Source organism: Tupaia chinensis, unplaced genomic scaffold (genome assembly GCF_000334495.1).
Source record: "Tupaia chinensis unplaced genomic scaffold, TupChi_1.0 Scaffold145652_1, whole genome shotgun sequence".
Taxonomy (NCBI): domain Eukaryota; kingdom Metazoa; phylum Chordata; class Mammalia; order Scandentia; family Tupaiidae; genus Tupaia; species Tupaia belangeri.
Genome location: NW_006205509.1, coordinates 2956746 through 2976314, shown reverse-complemented (window position 1 = coordinate 2976314; position 19569 = coordinate 2956746). Strand labels below are relative to the sequence as shown.

Below are 19569 nucleotides of genomic sequence, written 5' to 3'. Positions count from 1 at the left end.
AGAAGGGATTGCGGCGTGGCCATCCCTCCTGGGGGGGGGATTTCTTGCTTTGTCTCTCTTTCTCTGTCTGTCTGGCGAGCGCACGCACCCTATGGCAAAAAAAAAAAAAATTGACTTTTCTGACGACCCAAAAGATTACATGGGTATGTGCACACTTCCATTTCACTGTATGCAAATAGTTTATTTTTTAAATACAGTTATTTTATTTAACTTTATTTGCTTACTTTTTCAACATCACCAAATAATTTATTTGGAATCAGAATTAAAAGAACATTTGACAGCTGTGAAATAGATATTTATTCGGATACTTCTGTAGTTGTACCACTGACTCATCACAAATTACTGGATTCATGTTACTTTACTCCTTCAGGACGGGGATTCATCGATTTCAAATCTGGGATCTTCAAACTTGAAGCTAGGGAACGTGTTCACGTCTGCTTTCCCATACATCTGCTTCAGCTTAAAATGCTCCCTCTCCAGATCTTGCTTATATTCCGGGCCAGTACCAACAGGTGCTCCAGTTGTCTGTCGTCTAGATTTGTATTCTCTAATCTTGTCCAGTTTCTGTACAGGATCAAGTTCCTTATTAAATGCCACTGCTGTGACACCAATGTTCCTCCACAAATGGACCGAGACTGCTGACCGAATGACGGAGGAGCACCTGAAGAGCCTCTGAAGAATCACGGTGGCTCTTGGTTACCTGCACTCATGCCAGAGCCACTGCCGCCGCCACCGTTCTACTTCCGGCACTCTGCTTAATTTGATCAGAAAGGGACAGAGTGGAGACCAGCAGATGGCATAATGGCTACATTGCTGAATTCCCATGTAGTCGACAGCGGTTTAAGTCCTGGACCCAATGGCTTAAACTCATGCCAGGTGCGTGTGCATGCGTGCCCAAGATCCCAAGAGGAGAATGGAGGAGAAGTGATTGCAGCATGGCCATCCCCCCTGGGGGATAATTTCTGGCTTTCTCTTTCTGTCAAGCACACATGCCCTATAGCAAAAACCTCTTAAAAAAAAATAAAAAGAAAGAAAGAGACAGAGCGAGAGAGAGAGCAAGCAAGCTGCCAGGTCCGGGACTCAAACCACGATTGGCCATGTGGGAATTCAGCACCCTTAACCACCATGCCACCTTCCAGCCCAATATCTTACATTTTTTAAATTGAGAAAGACAAAACAAAAACAAAAACGCATTTCCAAATTTCTTAAAGCTGGATACGGGGCGAGCTGGTGCCATGGTGGTTAAGGTGACTGGACAGCTATCTGCACAGTCCACGTGCCAGACCAGGCAGCTTGAGAAACACACCAGACACATGTGTGTGCATGCCTAAAATCCCAAGAGGGGGTCCAGCAGGTGGTGTGGTGGATAAGGGCGCTGGATTCCCACATGGCCGACCGTGGTTCAAGTCCCAGACCTGGTGGCTTACTTTCTCGCTTTCCCTATCTCTCTCTCTCTCTGGTGGTCAAATTTTAAAAACTAACAATAACAAATGGAATTAAATAAATAATTCTTTTTAAAAATAAAATAAAATAAAATCCCAAGAGGAGAATGGAAATGAACGGACTGCAGCATGGCCATCCCTCCTGGGGGTTGATTTCTCACTTTCCCTCTCTGTGTGTTTCTGTATAATGAGCTCACACTTTTTACAGCAAATTAAAAAAAAAAAAAAAAAGCCGATATAGCCATCTAACCAAGTTCGGGCTAATAAGACATAAACAGAAATGTTGGAAGTACTAACTTGGACTTCCAGGAAGTCTCCTTCCAGAGACCTTCTAACTTACTTAGGACGTGTGCCATGTATGTCTTTCCCTCCTCCCTTAGTCATCTTCCCTTCTTTCCATGGCCCAGAATTTGGATGAGGTGAATTAAAGCTCTAGCAGACACATTAGACCATGAGGTGACCATGAAGATGAAAGTGATGTGCTAGGATGATGAAGCAAAAGGAGAAGCCCAAGACCCTGGTAGCAGGAGAGCCATTGAACCAGCCCTGGATTGCCTACCACCAGAAACACGGTAACCGAGGTAGAAATAAACATCACCAGCCAGGTGGCATGGTGATTAAGGTGGCTTGATCCCACCTGGCCGACAGCACAGCTCAAGATCTAGACCCAGTGGCTTAAAAGACACACTAGACAGGGTCAGCAGGTGGCATGGTGAAGGTGCTGGACTCCCACATGGCCAACTGCAGTTTAAATCCCAGACCTGGTGGCTTGCTTTCTCTTTCTTTCTCTCTCTCTGGTAAAATTAAAACATAATTAATAAAATTATTCTTTTTCAAAATATTTACTTATGTGTGTATGTATGTATGTATTTATTTTTAAAATTCAACCAGAGAAAGACAGTGACAGAAAAAGGAAAGTGAGAAAGCAAGCTGCTAGGTCTGGGACTTGAACTGTGGTTGGCCATGTGGGAGTCCAGCACCTCAATCACTACACCACTTGCTGGCCCCAAATTAAATTCTTTAAAAAAAAAAAAAAAAGACACTGTGGGTGTGTGTGCACAAGTGTCCAAAATCTCAGGAGGGGAATGGAGAAGAGATTGCAGTATGGCCATCTCCCCTAGGTAGTATATTCTCACATTGTCTCTCCCCAGCAAGCACGTGTGCCCTACAGCAAACTAAAAAAAATAAAATACACTTATTTTGTTTGTTTAAAAAGTTAAAAAGCTGGGGTCAGCAGGTAGCATGGTGGTTAATGGCACCGGACTCCCACATGGCTGTCCGTAGTTCTAGTCCCAGACCTGGCAGGTTGCTTTCTCACTTTCCCCTTTCTCTCATTTGGTCCCACTCTGGTCAAATTAAAATCAATTAATTTTTTAAAAGTTAAACGTTAACAATCCCTTCATCCCCAACCTCTGCTTACTTCAGCACACTGTATTACTGCTGCTATCTACAGTTTCGGTCATGCCACCTGCTCACTAAAAATAATACCAGAGCTTGCACTGCCTGATGAATAAAATTTTGACTCCTTGACATGCCGATGGAAAGTTTTTGTCATCTGGCTCTAAACGACTTTTCCAAACTTGATTTTTATTCCATTAATCTGAAAGTCTTTGAGACAGGAACCTCATGTTTCTCATTTTTAATCATCTTTACTAATACGGTATCAGACACTAAATGCTTGCTCAGTGTTTATGAAGTGAACCAAATCCCCTTCCTGTTCATGGACTGTGGTCTAGCTCATGCTCTTCCTTCACCTGTCAAGCTCCCTCCAGGCTAAGCTCAAATATCCCTCCTCTGTGAAGTTCTGACTCTCTTAGCTAGAAGAGACTTCCCCTATTTCTGACCTTCAGGCACACATCGGGACATTATTATATTTCTCCTCATGTGGCAGTTGTGTTGTGTATGGCCTACTCCTCCCTTCCCATCTCTCCCAAAGAATCAGCTTACTAATGGCAAGGACAAGATTGTCATCATGTCCGGAGCTCCCTAGGTACCACCTGCGCAATATCCTCCAAGAAGCAAATTGTAGTAAAAAATGTTTTATTTTGATAAAAATAGATAAATAAAAACTAGGTCAAGCAGGTGGAGTGATAGTTAAGGCGTTGGAAACCACATGACAGACTACACGGTTCAAGTCCAGGACCCAGTAGCTTGAAAAAACACCCTGGGCGAGAATGGAGAAGGGACGGTGGCATGGTCATTTTCCTTAGGGGGTATTTCTTGCTTTCCCTCTCTGTCTCTCTCTAGTGAGCACACTTATTTTGCCCTATGGCAAAAATTAAAAAAAAAAAAAAAAAAAGACAAGTAGCAGAATAGATGTGATGTGAACCCATTTCTAACTCTCCTCAAATGCAGATAAGTACAGGTACTTAGAAAAGGAACTAAAGGGGCTAGCAGGTGGCGTGGTGGTTAAGGTGCTGGACTCTCACATGGGACAAAGGTTCAAGTCCCAGATCTGGCAGCTTGCTTTCTCACTTTCTCTTTGTCTCTGGTCAAATTTTTAAAAATAATAACAATGGGGAACCAGCAGTTGGCATAATGGCTATGCTGCTGGACTCCCATGTAGTTGACCACAGTTTGAATCCCAGACCTGGTGGCTTAAATTCACCCCGGGGGCACATGTGCATGTGTGCCCAAGATCCCAAGAGGAGAATGGAGGAGAAGGGGTTGTGGTGTGGCCATCCTCACTGGGGGGTGATTTCTTGCTTTCTATCTCTTCTTGGTAAGCGCATGTGCCCTATAGTAAAAAACTCTGAAAAAAAGTAACAACAAATAAAGTTAAATAATTCTTTAAGATTTTATTTAACTTTCAGGACCAGCAGTTGGCATAATGGCTATGTTGCTGGACTCCCATGTAGTCCACTGCGGTTTGAGTCCCAGACCCAGTGGCTTAAACTCATGCTGGGCACGTGTGCATGCGTACCCAAGATCCCGAGAGGAGAATGGAGAAGGGACTGCGGTGTGGCCATCCTCCCTCGGGGGTGATTTCTCACTTTCTGTCTCTTGTCTGTCTTTCTGGCGAGTGCATGCACCCTACAGCAAAAACCTCTAAAAAAATTACTTTGGTTACAAAAATAATTATTAATTAAATATTAAGTGAATGAATTCAGAAACACGAGGGCATGTGTGGGAGGTGTTGAATGAGTTGTGCTAACAGACATTAAAGAACCAGGGGGCAGAGAGAGTGGGGAGGGAGAAGTCAGAGAGGTCACAGGCAATTTTTCCTTTTTTTTTTTGCCAGAGACACAAAAACAAAGTGAGAGGAGAAAGCACTCCCCATGAAGAATGGTTCTTTCTACATTTCTACATTTCTCCCTCCTACACAGGCCTACACCATCTTCTGGCCCGGAAGTGGACTCTTTAAACAAGTGATAAAGGGGCTGGTGGGTGGTGTGGTGGTTAAAGGTGCTGAACTCCCACATGGCAGACCACAGTTCAAGTCCTGGACCTGGTGGGTTGCTTTCTTACTTTCTCTCTCTCTGTGTCTGATTGAACTGGAAAATAATAATAGAGTTCAGTAAAATAATTTTTTAAACACACACACACACACACACACACACATACAAGTGATAAAGGAAGTACATAGAACTTTGGGGTAAATGGCTAAAGTAAGGACTTGGTTAAAAAAAAAAAAGTAGAGATGTAGTTGGAGAGGGAATTCAGGGCTGAATGTAGAAAGCCTTGAATGTCAGACTAAGGCAGTGAGCTTTCCTTTTCTCTTCGGAGAGGTTTTTGCTATAGGGCATGTTGGTTCACTAGAAAGATAGCGACAGACAGAAAGCAAGAAACCATCCCCGGCGGGATGGCCACACCACAATCCATTCTCCTCTTGGGGTCTTGGGCACGCACGCACACACACACCCAGCATGAGATTAATCCACCAGGTCTGGGACTCGAACTGCAGTCATCTACATGGGAGTCCAGCAACATAGCCATTATGCCATCTGCTGATCCCGGCAGTGAGCATTTCCAAATGAGGGTGACATCAGCATACACTGCGCCGATGCGTCAGCTGACTGGAAAAGTGTCAGGAAGGTGGAAGGCCACTGTCTGGTCCAGGGCTGAGGCTTTCTTTTGACACCTGAATAGGAAGGGGAAGTGAGATGGAGTGACAGAGTGCAGTAGTAGGAATGAAGAGTGAAACTTATAATAAAGGCCACAACATCCACCTGCAGGGGGCAGCACAAGTCCACCTGAACCCAGGGGGGACCATGGAAGGTTTTTCCTTAGTCAAGTTAGGAAAATCTTGAAGGACAGAGAAAAGTGAGATGGTTCTGGGAAAGGCAGAGCTGGCTGGCCCTGACTAGAGGCACAACTTAATCAGAACTCCACCATCCCAAAAGGTGCCTCTTTCAGTGAGCAGGAGAAACTCTACCACAGTCCCCTGGCTTCTGTGGGGCACACACCACACCCAGCTTAGTCAAGGACAATGTTTATTCATTCATCAAGATTGCATACCTATTATGTGCTAGACAGTAAGCAGGGTACTGCTTTTATGTTTTTAAGCACGTTTATTTGTAACAGGCTAATAAAAAAAAGTCTATGAATCAGCATATGCAAATCTAGGTTCAAATTTGCCATCATATTTTCAAGGACATGCATACCCTGGCTGAAAAGATGGTTTAAGTGTGCTAAATATTCACTAATCTAAGAATGAAGCAGTCCCCGCCCTTCCCCTATGGTTGGTCTAACCAAGGAGGTACCATCCCATCAATGAAGATCTAGCAAGGCAAAAAGATTTTCAGTCCTCAATCTAGGACCTAAAGCTAAGAGTGTGCTTTACAGGGACCAGCAGGTGCTGGTTAAGGCGCTGGACATTCCCACATGGCTGACTATACAGTTAAGAGTCCGAGACGTGGCAGCTTCCTTTCTCCTTCCTTTTCTCTCTCTCTCTGTCTCTCTCTGGTCAAATTAAATGACTGAATAAATAAAATTAAATAATTTTTAAAAGAGAGAGAGTGTGTGCTTTACTTTCTTCAGAACTCAGAAACTGAGTCCTGGGTTCAGAATCCCAAGCTTAAGTTCTCTAACCTTAAATGCCCTTATACTCAATTCTGTTCAAGGATGGCTCTCAACAATATATGGGATTGGGGGTGGGGGTGCCAGGTGGGAAAGCTCATTCTTAAATCTCCTGCCTGGCCTGGCCACTAGGCAGCTCTCTACATGCCTGGGCTGTGGTTGTGAGGAGGGGTGGGAGAAGAAAGGGTGCCCAGGTAGAACTGGTCAGCTCAGTACAGACAGCTAGAATTCTGCCTTGGGTGCCCTCTACTCCTCCAGCTTCAGTTCAGAAGCCCAATTTGCTCCTGGAGCCCAGACTCTCCTGCAGCTCATGGCCAAAGTGACACACTCAGGCAGACACTCGCCATCAAGCCTTGAAAGCAGATGGTCCTGTCCCAACTTCTCATTTCCAGTGGCTTCGCTCCCTTTGCCAATACCATTCCTCTGTCCTAACCCACTTCCCTTTCCTCAGGAGCTCAGCTCAGGGTCACTCTTACCCAAACCAGCAATCAGGGTCAGGAAACCCAGAAACAATGAAAACCTGCAGAGGAAGGAAGGCATCTGGATTCTATCACTCCCCAGTGACCAGCATGATTCTCCATCTCGCCAGCCATCAAGTTAGAAAGTGAGAGAGCTGGACTCTGGGGCTTCTACCTTCACACCCTTCAGAACAGAAAAGCTGCTGCTCTTCGCAGTGTGGCTGCCTTCCCAGACACCGCTCTCCACACTAAGCGGCAGCAAAAGGAAGGCTGTATCTATCTCTGCAGACATTGCCCAACTTTCACTGCCTCACGAACTGCACTAGTTATCCCAAAGGATTCCATGACACCCCAGAGATGATCTCCACGACCCTCCCTTGTACAGTGGTCTGACCCACTTTCAGCACATGCTTAAAAACAGAAGGCACTAAATAACTACTCATCAACTTTCTGCTCTGATCAACAGCAGCACTTAAATTAGAAGTAATATTTGCAGTGACTCTCCAGAGCCTCCGGGTCTTACGACTTATGTCTGAGAAACTCAGGCACACACTCATTCTGTCACCTTCCCTGTACTCTAGAATGAAGGGGACATTTTTGCCTTCCATCACACCTGGACCAATCTAAGCCCTTTCACTGGCTTCCTCCAGACTCATTTTGGAAGCTCCCTTGCAGGTTATCATGAAGTGGACTCTGGGTATGTACCTTTTACCAAGCATGACTGATAAGCTATGAGTGCTCTTAAAGAAGGGAATGGTATTGCTTTAAGGGCAGGGTGATAAGTAAGTATTTACATCTCGGGTTGAGTCCCCCTCATCCCATGGTCCCTAAAAAGAAACTAGAAGGTTCAAGCAACTGCCTACAAGAGGGCTCCCTTCTCCCTGCCATCCTCAACTCAGGGACAGAAAGGATTAGGCCATTCTCTTCCTTAAATTGTCTAGGGGTCAAAAGCCCTCCAATAGGCCTAGTCTTCTCCATTATCATTACCTTATAACAAGCTGTAGTTTTAAAACAGTATCTATTTATTACAAATAACATACTTGAGAAAGGTGCTCCTGGGGACGGCAGGTGGCATAGTGGTTAAGGGCACTGGACTCCCACATGGCCAACCCTGGTTCGAGTTCTGGACCTGGCGGCTTGCTTTCTCACTTTCTCCCCACCTCTCTCTCTCTCTCTCTCTCTTTGTCCCTCTCTTGTCAAATTAAAAATAAATAAGTAAATAGCTAAATAATGTTAAAACCAAAAAAAGATACACTTCTTTAAAAACTAAAAGAAAGAAAGGTGCTCCTAACTTGTCAACAACTTGTCACCAAGTAGGATTTTAGTTAGAGTGGCCTAGAAAGGGAAAAGCGCCATTTGGTTTTGAGGATTAAGTGGGTGAGGTTCAGAGCTATACGGTGGCGAAGGGACGTCAGGCTGGCGTAGTTGAGGGTCACACACACAGAAGCACTAGTCTTTGAAGGTCATGGCTTACTAGTAACAAGAGAAGGGCTGCACAGGAAAATGGCAGGAGAGGAAGCGGAAAGGCTAACCGGACACAAAATACTTCACACTGGTACTTGGGGTTCTCAAGCTTATTACATGACTAGGTCCTGCCCTTTACCACAACAGCAGGTTGGGAAGACCTCTGTCTTCAAAGCATAAAAAAGTGGTAGGAGCAGACCAGGTCTGCCTGCTCATCCAGACCTTGCCTACCTCAAGGGTAGCACCATATCTTTCTTTGCTTAGAGCCAGACCAAATGCTGACAGGAGAGGAACAAGTAGTGACAGAAGTGGGATGGGAAGACCAAGGCTTTTTTTTTTTTTTTTTAGAGAAGATTTTTTGTTATGGGGATGTGTTGTCCACCAGAGAGACAGATTCACCAGAGAGACAGAAAGCGAGAAATCACCCCCCAGGGGGGATGGCCACGCAACAATCCCTTCTCCTCCATTCTCCTCTAGAGACTTTGGCCACGCGCACACATGTGGCTGGTGTGAGTTTTAAGCCACTGGGTCTGGAACTCAAACCATGGTCAACTATATGGGAGTCCAGCGACGTAACCATTATGCCATCTGTTGGTCCCAACCAAGGCTTTTTAAAAAAGGTCTATTCCAAGACATTTGTGAAATCTCTGGATGAAGCCTGCCAATGGTAAACCATGTACCTGTAGAGTTGATTCAGGGCCATCAGTTTTAAGAAGACCGCGTACATTATACTGCCCGGATGTTTACCCTTCATGCTTGCTCACTGCCAAAGTCCAGAACTAGATGGGTGAGGGGACTCCAGTCTACGATGAGGGGACTCTGTTTAAGCTAGATACACTTGACATGCTGGGCTGGGGAGATCCGAGAGCGACTGCTGCACGGGCACTCCAAGTTCAGGGCCATCACCAGGTCTGTAGAGTCGACCCACAGGTGATAACTATGGCAACATTCAGGGTTTAACCCTTCAGTACTGGAGGAGCAAAGTCACAAAGGCCTCACGCTCTGGCACCCGAGGCTTTTGGGCTCCACTCCGGGAAGAATTAAGCAGTGCAGAGATGTGCCTGCTCTTCCATAACCGCACTCCCCACCAATCCACCGATCGAGTGTGCCCGTCACCCCTCTGCTGAGAGCAGAGCAGAACTAGAAACAGAACTACCCTCACCATCAAAACACTCTCCCATGGCTGCTGCACAAGGAGGAAGGTCTGCTCCGAAGCTGCATAAAACAAGTTTAATTTCCAACCAGGGTCACAGTCATCGCGTTATCCCACATTTTCAGCAAGGATAGAGAAGGTGAGTTATTAAACATATACAGTCTACATTCCAGAGGAGAAAAAAGAAGAGAAAAGCCAGTTCAGAACTGCGGTTACTACTATAACACCACAAACAAATGTGCCTGCTCTTCCATAACCGCACTCCCCACCAATCCACCGATCGAGTGTGCCCGTCACCCCTCTGCTGAGAGCAGAGCAGAACTAGAAACAGAACTACCCTCACCATCAAAACACTCTCCCATGGCTGCTGCACAAGGAGGAAGGTCTGCTCCGAAGCTGCATAAAACAAGTTTAATTTCCAACCAGGGTCACAGTCATCGCGTTATCCCACATTTTCAGCAAGGATAGAGAAGGTGAGTTATTAAACATATACAGTCTACATTCCAGAGGAGAAAAAAGAAGAGAAAAGCCAGTTTCAGAACTGCGTTACTACTATAACACCACAAACAAACTTTAGGGGTGGGGGGAGGGGCGTCCCCAGGAAGAAAACTGGAACAAGGGAAAGCATAAAATTAACCCACCTGAGGCGGGCAGGAGAGGGAAAGGATTAAAAATGGAATGAAACACCCAATCCCAAAGAGCTGTTAGGTGAATGGGAATGTACAATACAAAGGACCGCCCCTGCCAAGGGCTTAGCAGCCAGGGCTACAACCAAGACCACTACTGCCACCTGCTGGACAGATCTGGAGCAGCACCAAGGCAGCCTCCGAGGCTGCTTCCTAATACCCTCAGCCCTGACCGCCCTGGAGCGCCCCCCAAACAAGGTGAGAATTAGGCATGAAATGAGAAACACCTATTTGGGATTGGCATCTAACTAGGGAGGATTAGAGAGGGAATGAGACAGGAGAAGAGGCAAAGCCCTCACCCACCACAGAGTGAGGAATCAGAAGCAGGAAAAATAAACAAGGAAAAGACAGGCAATAGCAGTAAATGACATGAGAAGGCAAAGGAGAGTTGGGAAGTGAAAAGAACAGGGGCAGGACACAAAAATCTAAGGAAACAGAGCAAAGAAAAAGAGTGGAGAGAAGCATCTGTGGGGTCAAGGGGATGACTATATTTTAAAATAAAATAGAACCTCCAGCACCTCCCCCCACACACATGCCGACCACACACACAAACATACAAAGGCCTAGAGAGCAAGATACCTGCACACGCTCACTGCATCTTAGGTCAGCAACACATCACGAAGTAACTGGCACTGAGGGACACACCCCTGGAACCTCTCTTTCACAGTTCAATCTGGGACGGGGTGGGGGTATTGATCTGCCTGATGGAGACAAAGGTGGCAGGAAGCCTGGCCCCATGGAGTGGGCCTGGGACAGCCCTTCTGGGAAGGGGTCCCTCACCATGCCATGGGGGGCCCTGGGCCCTGACCATAACAGAAAGGTAATGGGCAGCTGTCTTGGAGCTCAGGGCGCAGCCAGCACACACAGGAACCCACAGAACAGCCACAGCTTCACAGAAACCGCAGAGGTCAGGACCCAGGCCAGGACCTCGTGGCCGTGCCTCGCCTCCCCATGAGTAGCAGCACAGCAGTAGTAGCAGCAGCTTCGAAACAACTACATAACAACGGGGGGAGGACCCTGAAGACCACTGCATCCCACCAGCACCAACACTGCAGGCTTCTATTTCCCACTCCAACTCCCAGATCCATTTGTGGGCTGTAGAAAGCGGGTGAGGAGGGCAAGGGAAAGTTGCTAGAATGGAGGGGAAGGGACAGCAAGGATGCTCTGAGGGCCTAGAAACAATAGAAAATCTTTTATCCTTTAGCATATCTTAGATTAGAAAAAGAGTTGGGAATGGGAGGATTGATACTGAGGTCTGCCATGTCACCCCCTCTCTTCCTTAGATTACCCAGTCCTCCCTGGTCAGGCCATCAGGACTATCAGGGTGAGAAAACTTCTGACAAAAGACAGATTAATCGCCCAGCCCCCAACATCAGAAGATGAGGTGATGAGGGCAGGAAGGCAGGGATGGGACTGATCTGCCTCATCTTCTGATGAGAGTGAAGATGGAAAACCGGAGGCCTCCTCCCTGCCCTAGGTCCCAACACACACCATGGTCTGTACTGTCCCCACCTCCCCCTCAAGCTCCTGAAGAAGAGAATCTAAGGGCAGTGGAGGAGGATCAGTTGAACACACTGGGCTGACAAGAATGAGTTCCTCGCTCCTTTCCATAACAAAGCAGAACAGAATGGCATCTCCATGAAAAGTTACAAGAGATAAGTGCCAAACCCCTGCCCTAAGAGTGGAGAGAGGGGTTCAAGGAAGATGGTGGTGGAGAATCTATCATCTGTCCTCTCATCCAGGAAAACCTACCTGCAGCAATGAGGAACCAATCCAAGACTGGGGCTGTCCAGCCTGACTGAACCCTCCAACCTTCTTCCCTTGATCTCACCAACATGGAAGGGCACATGGTGGGTTCCAGTGGGCAGTGTCCTGGCTGCAAGCCCTGAGCTGCACTCCACCCCTCCCCCCGGCCCCCACATATATATCTCTCTATACATGTATATACAGGCGCACACATGCACGCACACACAGAGAGGCCCGTGCAATTTCCATGTAGAAGAGGGAGAGGGTGGCGAAGGGGAGGAAGACAGGGGGAAGAAGAGGGGCCTGTGGGAACGGTGAAGGGACTCAGATGCCAAGAGCACAGCAACCAGTGCCAAATGAAGCAAACGGGGAGAATACCCCACCCCACCTCCCGAAGCCCAGAGAGTGGGGGTGGGGACCACCCCATGAAACCATAACAACCTTGTTTTTGTTTTAAATCCAGTAAATTGGAATGATTCATCAGGACAGCAATTGGGGACTGGTCATGTCGGTGGACAGTGGAGAGAAAGGGAGGGGGAGGCAAGGCTCTTGCTGGGCATGCGGACATGATACCCAGGGCCCTGGCAACACTTGCAACGGGAAGGAAGGGGTAGGGCTGGGGCAGGGTGACAGTAGGAATGTCAGGGGTGGGTGGGGCGGTCAGACAGGGCTGCCTGGCTTTCACTTCTTGTTTTTGAGCTGATTGGCCAGCCAGTCCAGGCCTTCATACAGCCCGTCCCCGCTGGTAGCACAGGTGGCCTGAATGTACCAGTTGCGGTGACGCAGGGAATGCAGGCCCAGCTTGTCCGTGATCTCAGCAGCGTTCATTGCATTAGGCAGATCCTGGAGTGTGAGAAAGACACACAAAAAGGGAGCCTCAGGCTCTTTCAAAGGCTTCTGGGGCACCTGCCTACTAGACAGGTGTACCATACTGTCAGCCCTTCCTTCAGTCGTAGGAAATCCCAAACAAGAGCCTAAGGAGCTACTCTGGATTTAGTCATCCTAGAACCTCAGATCCAAGACACTAGAGTTCATTCCACTGAGGAGTTGAAAACCAAACTTGGGGTTGGTAGAGAAGTGGAGAAGTGATTCAGATTAGTCAAAGCATCAAGTCTGTCTGACAGTAGGAGTGAGGGCAGTTCCACTAATGCAGACCGTAGGGAAGATGAGAGAGATGAGTTGATATATCTACACCATTCCTGAGGCTTGAAATGTTGCCAAATAAATCTGGTATGGAGGACAAGAGGGGCATAAGGCAGCCAACTGTACATAGGCCAGTCTCAGAGCTGAGAGTCAAGTCATAGGGCTTTATGCACAATGGATCCCAAGGCCCCATAATTCGCACCGCCAGGCTGCCCGCTCCCAAATTTGGGAGTGGGGAGATGTCTCACCTGTTTGTTTGCAAAGACAAGGAGCACAGCATCCCGGAGCTCATCCTCTGCCAGCATTCTCATCAGTTCTTCCCGGGCCTCATTAACTCGCTCCCGATCATTGCTATCAACCACAAATATCAACCCTAGGAAGACAGAGCATGGGCTGCACAGAGATGACACATGACCCCATCTCTCACCACCAAATGACACAAACTTCTGTACACCCTCCGGAGACAGCTGCTCCCTTTTGTTTCTCCCACCCCCATAAGTGGCAGCAGGGAAAGGGCTGGCTGCCCATAACTATGGCTCATACCCAACCCGCCCAGGCCAGTCCTAGGAAGTTCATCTGCAATACCTTGAGTGTTCTGGAAGTAGTGTCTCCAGAGGGGCCGAATCTTGTCCTGGCCACCCACATCCCACACTGTGAAACTGATGTTCTTATACTCTACCGTCTCCACGTTGAACCCTTCAGGAAAAAAACAGGCAATGGCCACTTGGCCTCAGACACCACGCCCGCAAACAACACCCCAGGTGAGTTTGGTTCTGCTTCCCCCGTGTTGCCATGATACCAACAATGGAGAGAAAGCCAGGGTTTCTCAGACCTGGTGATCCTTGACCTGGGAGCCTGAAGACCAAAAAGAAAACCTAAGAGAAGAAGTCCAAGAAGATGAAGAGGGCCGGTCAGGAGGTTTTTTAGTTGCCTGGGTGACGTGAGTCAATCTTCCCCAGTCATCAGCTCAATCTTTGCCTCTCACTTCTATGAAGAAATGACTCAGCCCCACTCCTGTACCCTGGTCACCAGAGTCTGCCTCAGTTAAGATGTGGGGCCTGGGAGGCAGAGTGAAGAAAGAGGAGTAAGCTATAGTCCTGGAGCACCAAATACACAACCAGTTGACAATGACAATCTGGAGTCCCCATCTACATGGCTAATGCTCTCCTTCCCCCCTCCCCCCCCCAAGATCTAAACCTAGGCAATTCCAGGCCTCTGGCAGGAACATCAAAGCCTTCACCTGCTTTCCAAACAACACAGAGAACAAACCAACTCTAGTGCCTGAGGGCAGGTGTTAAGTGCCAGGCTGCGGAAGTTCCCACATCAGGGAGGGCCAGGCTAGGTGGGCAAACGGCAGCCCCAGCACCTGCTGGTAACCTAAACAACCGTCCTTCTCTAAATCCCACAAATTGCACGGACTTGCCTGGGGAGAAGAGACCAGGTTGGGAGGAGGGGTCTCATGTCTCAGCCATCCACATGAAAGCCCACCTATAAGCTGGGCCCTTACCAATGGTAGGAATGGTGGTGACGATCTCCCCCAGCTTCAGCTTGTACAGGATGGTGGTCTTCCCCGCAGCATCCAGGCCTACCATCAGGATGCGCATCTCCTTCTTCCCAATCAGACTCTTGAGAAGGTTTCCAAAGATATTGCCCATGATCACAGCAGCTGCTTTCTGAGAACAGTGGGGCCCAAGTAGGGGCAGCGGCAATCTGGTTTAGGCCTGACCCTCGAATGGATGACCTGATCCTAGGCAGAAGAAATGCAAATGTGTTACCGTCATGTGCTTGTCACGACTTTTTGTAAATGGAACTTACTCAAGTTCATCCTTGAGAACTGAGAGCCTGAGGGGACTATGGACACCAAAGCCCACTCAGACACTTCCTGAGCCTTATGAGCAGAAACAGACAAAGCCATTAACGTTCGGGATACCAGCTCTGCCAGTAATCTAACCGTGAGACTCTGGGCAAGTTACTTCACCTTTCCACATCTGCACCTGTACACGGAGGGGGCTGATGATTTCCAAAGTCCCTTCAGTTCTGACATTCTACACTATCCCCCAAGGCATTGCGAGATCATTACTGTCCCTCCCTCCATCAACCTTACCCTGAGACTTGTGGAAAGGGTGGGAGAGAAGGGAGTGGAATGAGGAGTGGCTCTGTGTGACTACTGACAAGGTTCAGGCTTGCCAGGTTCCCAAGGTTTATGTTCTCTGCTCTAATCGAGAAATTCTGCTTCTACTATTCCTATATTTTTGCAATTCTGTCTTCCTTCTATGCCAAAATAAATAAGGAAGACATAAGAGAGCAGCACTCTTAAAAGAGGCCAGTCCTTTACGCTTTGTGAAATGTCAGCCACTGAAGTTGTGCCCTGTTCATACAACAGTGCTCCGAGAGGTGGGATGGAAAGAGAGAGCCATCTTTCACTCCTCCACGCAAGCACGGCCATTCCGTCTGGTGACCTGCTTCAGCTCTCCCTGCTTCTTCCCTAACTCCTTCAGACCATTCTCCAGAGCAGCCAGAATGGCTGTAAATCAGGTTATGTGGTTCCTCTGTCCGAAAAACCCCCTTGGTCCACAGTTCCCTGTCAGTAAAACCCAAACTCATACCCTGGTTCACAAGGTGCTGCAGGACACCCGCCTCCCTCCCTCCGCTGCCTCTCATGAGCTCTCCTACCACTCTTCCCTTCGCTTACTCTACTCCCATTTCCCAATGCGCTCCCACCTCGAAGCTTTTACACCTGCTATTCCTTCTGTCTGGAACGACTCCCTCACATAACCTTTATGGATTACTCCTTCACCTCTTTCAGGTATCTATTCCAATGTCATCTATCAAAGAGGCCTTCCATTCCTACCTACCCCTCTCTCACACACACATACCCCACACACGACCACTCCCGACCCCATTTATTACACTCTTCTTTATAACATTTATCACCATCTGACATACACATCATATATGTGTTTCTTGCTGTACTGTTTTATCCCTCCAATTCTGTCAGCTCATTTCTTGTTTTGTTTGCTGATGTGTCCCCAGTACCTAGACTAGCGCCTAACATATAGTAGTTGAATAACTGAACTACCAACTAGGGTTTCTATCGACCTCGCTGGCAGTTCATTTAGACTGGATGCCTACACCTAGTATGTAAGAAGGCACCTAATACTGCTGAAAGGATGAGGAGGAGCAAAAGAACCACAGCATATAAAATGCCTATCTGCTCACTTTAGTCATTTCCCCAACAGAAAATCAGATTCATTCATACCCTCTCTCCTTTCCTCCCTTCTCTATGTCACAAGACAACCACAGAAATGCATCTTCAAAACGATAATGAAATGGGGGTTTGGAATCAACCATGCCAGTCAGTTCTCTGTACCTGTAAGAGGCATGTGTCAGCGGGCAGCTTATTCAGCAATCACCATATGCCAGCTGCTGGCATTCTCTACTGAGTCTGGAAACCAGACACACACACACCCCAAACCCAGCAGGCAAAGGAACAGGTCAAGACAGAGTGCACCCAAACCCAAGAATGTGAACGGTAGATGAGGAGGAATCCTATTTACAAGTTAAAGCACGGGGGTTTGGTGGGTGTTTGTTTTTTTCAAAAACTTCTTTAGGCTTTTTTTTTTCTCTTTTACCCTTCTCAGTTTGCAGCAAATTCCAGACTAGTGCAAAAGAGCCAGATCAACAGCCCCTGGAGACCAAAGTACAAGTTTGTCCAAAAAACAGAAACAATGAGTGCTTATGGAGTGTTTCATCTTCAAAGGCCTCCCCAGACATCCACTAATGAGCCAGGCGTGGCACTCCCAGTAGGTTCCCTAGATGAGCCCTGCCCCTGACCCAGAGGGCTCACACCCCAGGGAGAGGACCTGGCTCAACCTTAGGGCTCAACCTCAGCCAAGTCACCCACTAGCCATCCTCCCTGCCCTTCCTGCCTCAACCCACCCAAGCAGACTCCTAAGGCTCCCTGAGGCAGGAGGGGATACCTGCCCAGCTAATAAGATCAGATCTCAGCAGGCTTGATAGTCAGATTTCTGGTTCTGCTACTATCACCTAAAAATTTAAATCTTCCCCAAGTATTTTAACTCTTTATCACTTTTCCTTTCCCTGCCCAGGGGGCCCTCCCTCAGCTCCAGATAGTTTGCTTTAAAGGTTTGGTAGCAGGCTTCGGCTCAGATTCAGAACTAAACTTATACCAAACATTTACCTTGCTGTCCTTCATAACAAGAACTACTGCTTATGAACGATTGCCAACAGTGAATGTGGCACTGGCTGAAAAAGATTTAAGCGGCCAGTCTCCTTTGCTCCAGAACACGCGTACACTGTCCTCTGCCTGGCTTCCTTGCTAAGCAGTCGTGCTGATGTCTTGGTCCAAAAGCTAATCCCAGCATCACACCTATTTCTATTTCCTGACGTGCCACATCAAGGTCCCTGAACGATCTGAACCACTCACGTGGCACCCACTACCCTTGAGGAGGGTATATCTCTTTTCTTGTTTTATAGGTCTGTACATTTACTGTCTCCCCAATTAAACAGAGTATTCCCCGTGGGCAAGGACTATGTCTTTTACTAATTTTGGATCTGTCCTCACTCTCAGTGTCAAGCTTACTGCAGTTCAATCGAGCATATTGGCTGATTAAAGCCTCACCTGAGGATGTCCTTTTATCATGTCTTCTGCCCAGTGGTACTTGGTTTCTCCTTGTAATGCACAGATAATTGTTCAGAGATCCTGTCAATTCTCAGCCATTTTGTACATATATCTGACCCTAGGACTAGTCTGTGAACACCATGAAAGGACTGCAAGACTAGAACTGGAAGCTTTTTCTCTTGTCATTTGATATGCAATGGGGTTAAAGGGCAACTGATACCACAGCCAGCAGCTACCACGTATCTTCCTGGGGAAGCCCAGGGTTTTGTTTCTGTTTTTGTTTTTGTTTTTAATTTTGTCAGAAGGCATGAGAAAGAGAAAGTGAGAAAGCACACCTCCCCACCACCCATAAGTAATGGTCATACCAAAATCCCTTTGCCATTTCCCCTTCCTACTGGGATTCGAGCCACATGAGCCCAACTGTGCTGTTTACCATGTGGGATCCAGCTTTCTTAACCACCATGTCGCTGGTTGGCCTGGGCCTTAAAGTTAATGGACACTGGGGCCAGCGGATGGCACAGTACTTATGTCACCAGGCTGCCACATGGCTGACCACAGTTTGAGTCCCCGGCCCAGTGGCTTGAAAGTCACGCTGGACACGTGTGCATGCATGCCTAAGATCCCAGGAGAATGGACAAGAATGGACTGCAGCGTAGTCATCCCCGAGGAGACGATTTCGCACTTCCCCTCTGTCTTGGTCTTTCTTTCTCTCCCTCTCCAGCAAGTACATGTCCCCTATGGCAAAAACCTCTTTAAAACAAAAAAACTAATGGACACTATGATTCCTCTTTAAGTACAGTTAGGAGCTTGGTGTAGATGACATTTCGAAAGGGACACTGGCTTTCTTATCATGCCCTCTTCTGTCCCTGCCTATTAACAGATTCCATACTATCCCACCACCAGGATGGTAGCAGCTTTCAGTTTTGTGCCATGACACAAGTCTCTAGCTATACGGCCAATTCTCACTTTCACCATAATGCATTCCTAGAAATGCACCAGAAAGCAAAAGACTAAAAACAGACAGACCCTGGATGGTTGCCCTCTTTACCGTACAACAGCCTGTAGTTACTCTCTTCCACCACAGATGGCACTACTGTGCTTACAGGGCAAAATGCCAGTGTTTCATGGGCCGTTGGAAACCAGGAATCAGCATGACTGAAGGTGAGCGGCTTGAAATGAAAAATGGAATGTAGCAATCTCTCTATTAACAAAGAGAGTAACTCAAAGATCCATTTTACAGTGAGAAACTTTGTTTTAGAAGTAAAAATAACAATGGGGGGGCCGGCAGGTGGCATGGTGGATTAAGGCACTAGATTCCCACATGGTCGACTGCAGTCCGAGTGCAGGACCTGGCAGCTTGCTTTCTTGCTTTCTCTCTCTCTGGTCAATTTTTTTTTTTTTTTGGAGAGGTTTTTGCTATAGGGCACATGTGCTCACCAGAAAGACAGAGAGACAGAAAGCGAGAAATCCCTCCCCCAGGGGGGATAGCCACACCACAATCCCTTCTCTTCTATTCTCCTCTCAGGATCTTGGGCACACATGCACATGTGCCTGGCATGAGTTTAAGTCACCAGGTTTGGAACTCAAACTGTGGTCAACTACATGTGAGTGATGTAGCCATTACACCATATGATGGTCGTGATCTGGTCAAATTTTTAAAAATAAGTACAAATGGAATTAAATAAATAATAAATCTTTTTTAAAAAAAATAACAATAGGAGCTCAAAAAATGTGCTCGGTACAATCTGTGCAGGACACTGTAGGAGTCTGATCAAGCTCACTGGCTGCCGGGAGCCTCGGCTGAGGGGGGACCCAC

The 19569-nt window shown here is 47.4% G+C and overlaps 2 protein-coding genes across 2 annotated transcripts in view; both read right to left on the bottom strand.

The window, feature by feature from the left end:
- Window positions 1-227: 227 nt before the first annotated feature.
- On the bottom strand, window positions 228-9137 carry LOC102481977 (ATP synthase-coupling factor 6, mitochondrial-like). Its single transcript, XM_006168240.3, has 2 exons — window positions 9064-9137; window positions 228-691 (listed from the first exon to the last, which is right to left on the bottom strand). The coding sequence occupies exons 1-2, from the start codon at window positions 9135-9137 to the stop codon at window positions 367-369; spliced, it is 399 nt and encodes a 132-aa protein (XP_006168302.1). The 3' UTR covers window positions 228-366.
- A 791-nt stretch (window positions 9138-9928) lies between these two features.
- The window catches only part of ARF3 (ARF GTPase 3), a 22438-nt gene continuing 12797 nt past the window's right edge, over window positions 9929-19569 (bottom strand). Inside the window, exons 2-5 of the mRNA XM_006168215.3 lie at window positions 14619-14858; window positions 13697-13807; window positions 13360-13484; window positions 9929-12811 (exon numbers count right to left, since the gene is read on the bottom strand). Of these exons, the coding sequence (XP_006168277.1) occupies window positions 12650-12811; window positions 13360-13484; window positions 13697-13807; window positions 14619-14766 (546 nt within the window). The 5' untranslated portion in view covers window positions 14767-14858 and the 3' untranslated portion in view covers window positions 9929-12649. The remainder of the gene's footprint in view (window positions 12812-13359; window positions 13485-13696; window positions 13808-14618; window positions 14859-19569) is intronic.

What these genes read in the sequence shown, in the direction of transcription:
- LOC102481977 (XM_006168240.3), bottom strand. Translation starts at nt 9,137, where the DNA reads ATGAAGGGTAAACATCCGGGCAGTATAATGTACGCGGTCTTCTTAAAA. An exon ending in GCCCTGAATCAACTCTACAG is followed by an intron (nt 692 to 9,063) that starts GTACATGGTTTA and finishes CAGGTAACCAAG; the next exon opens with AGCCACCGTGATTCTTCAGA.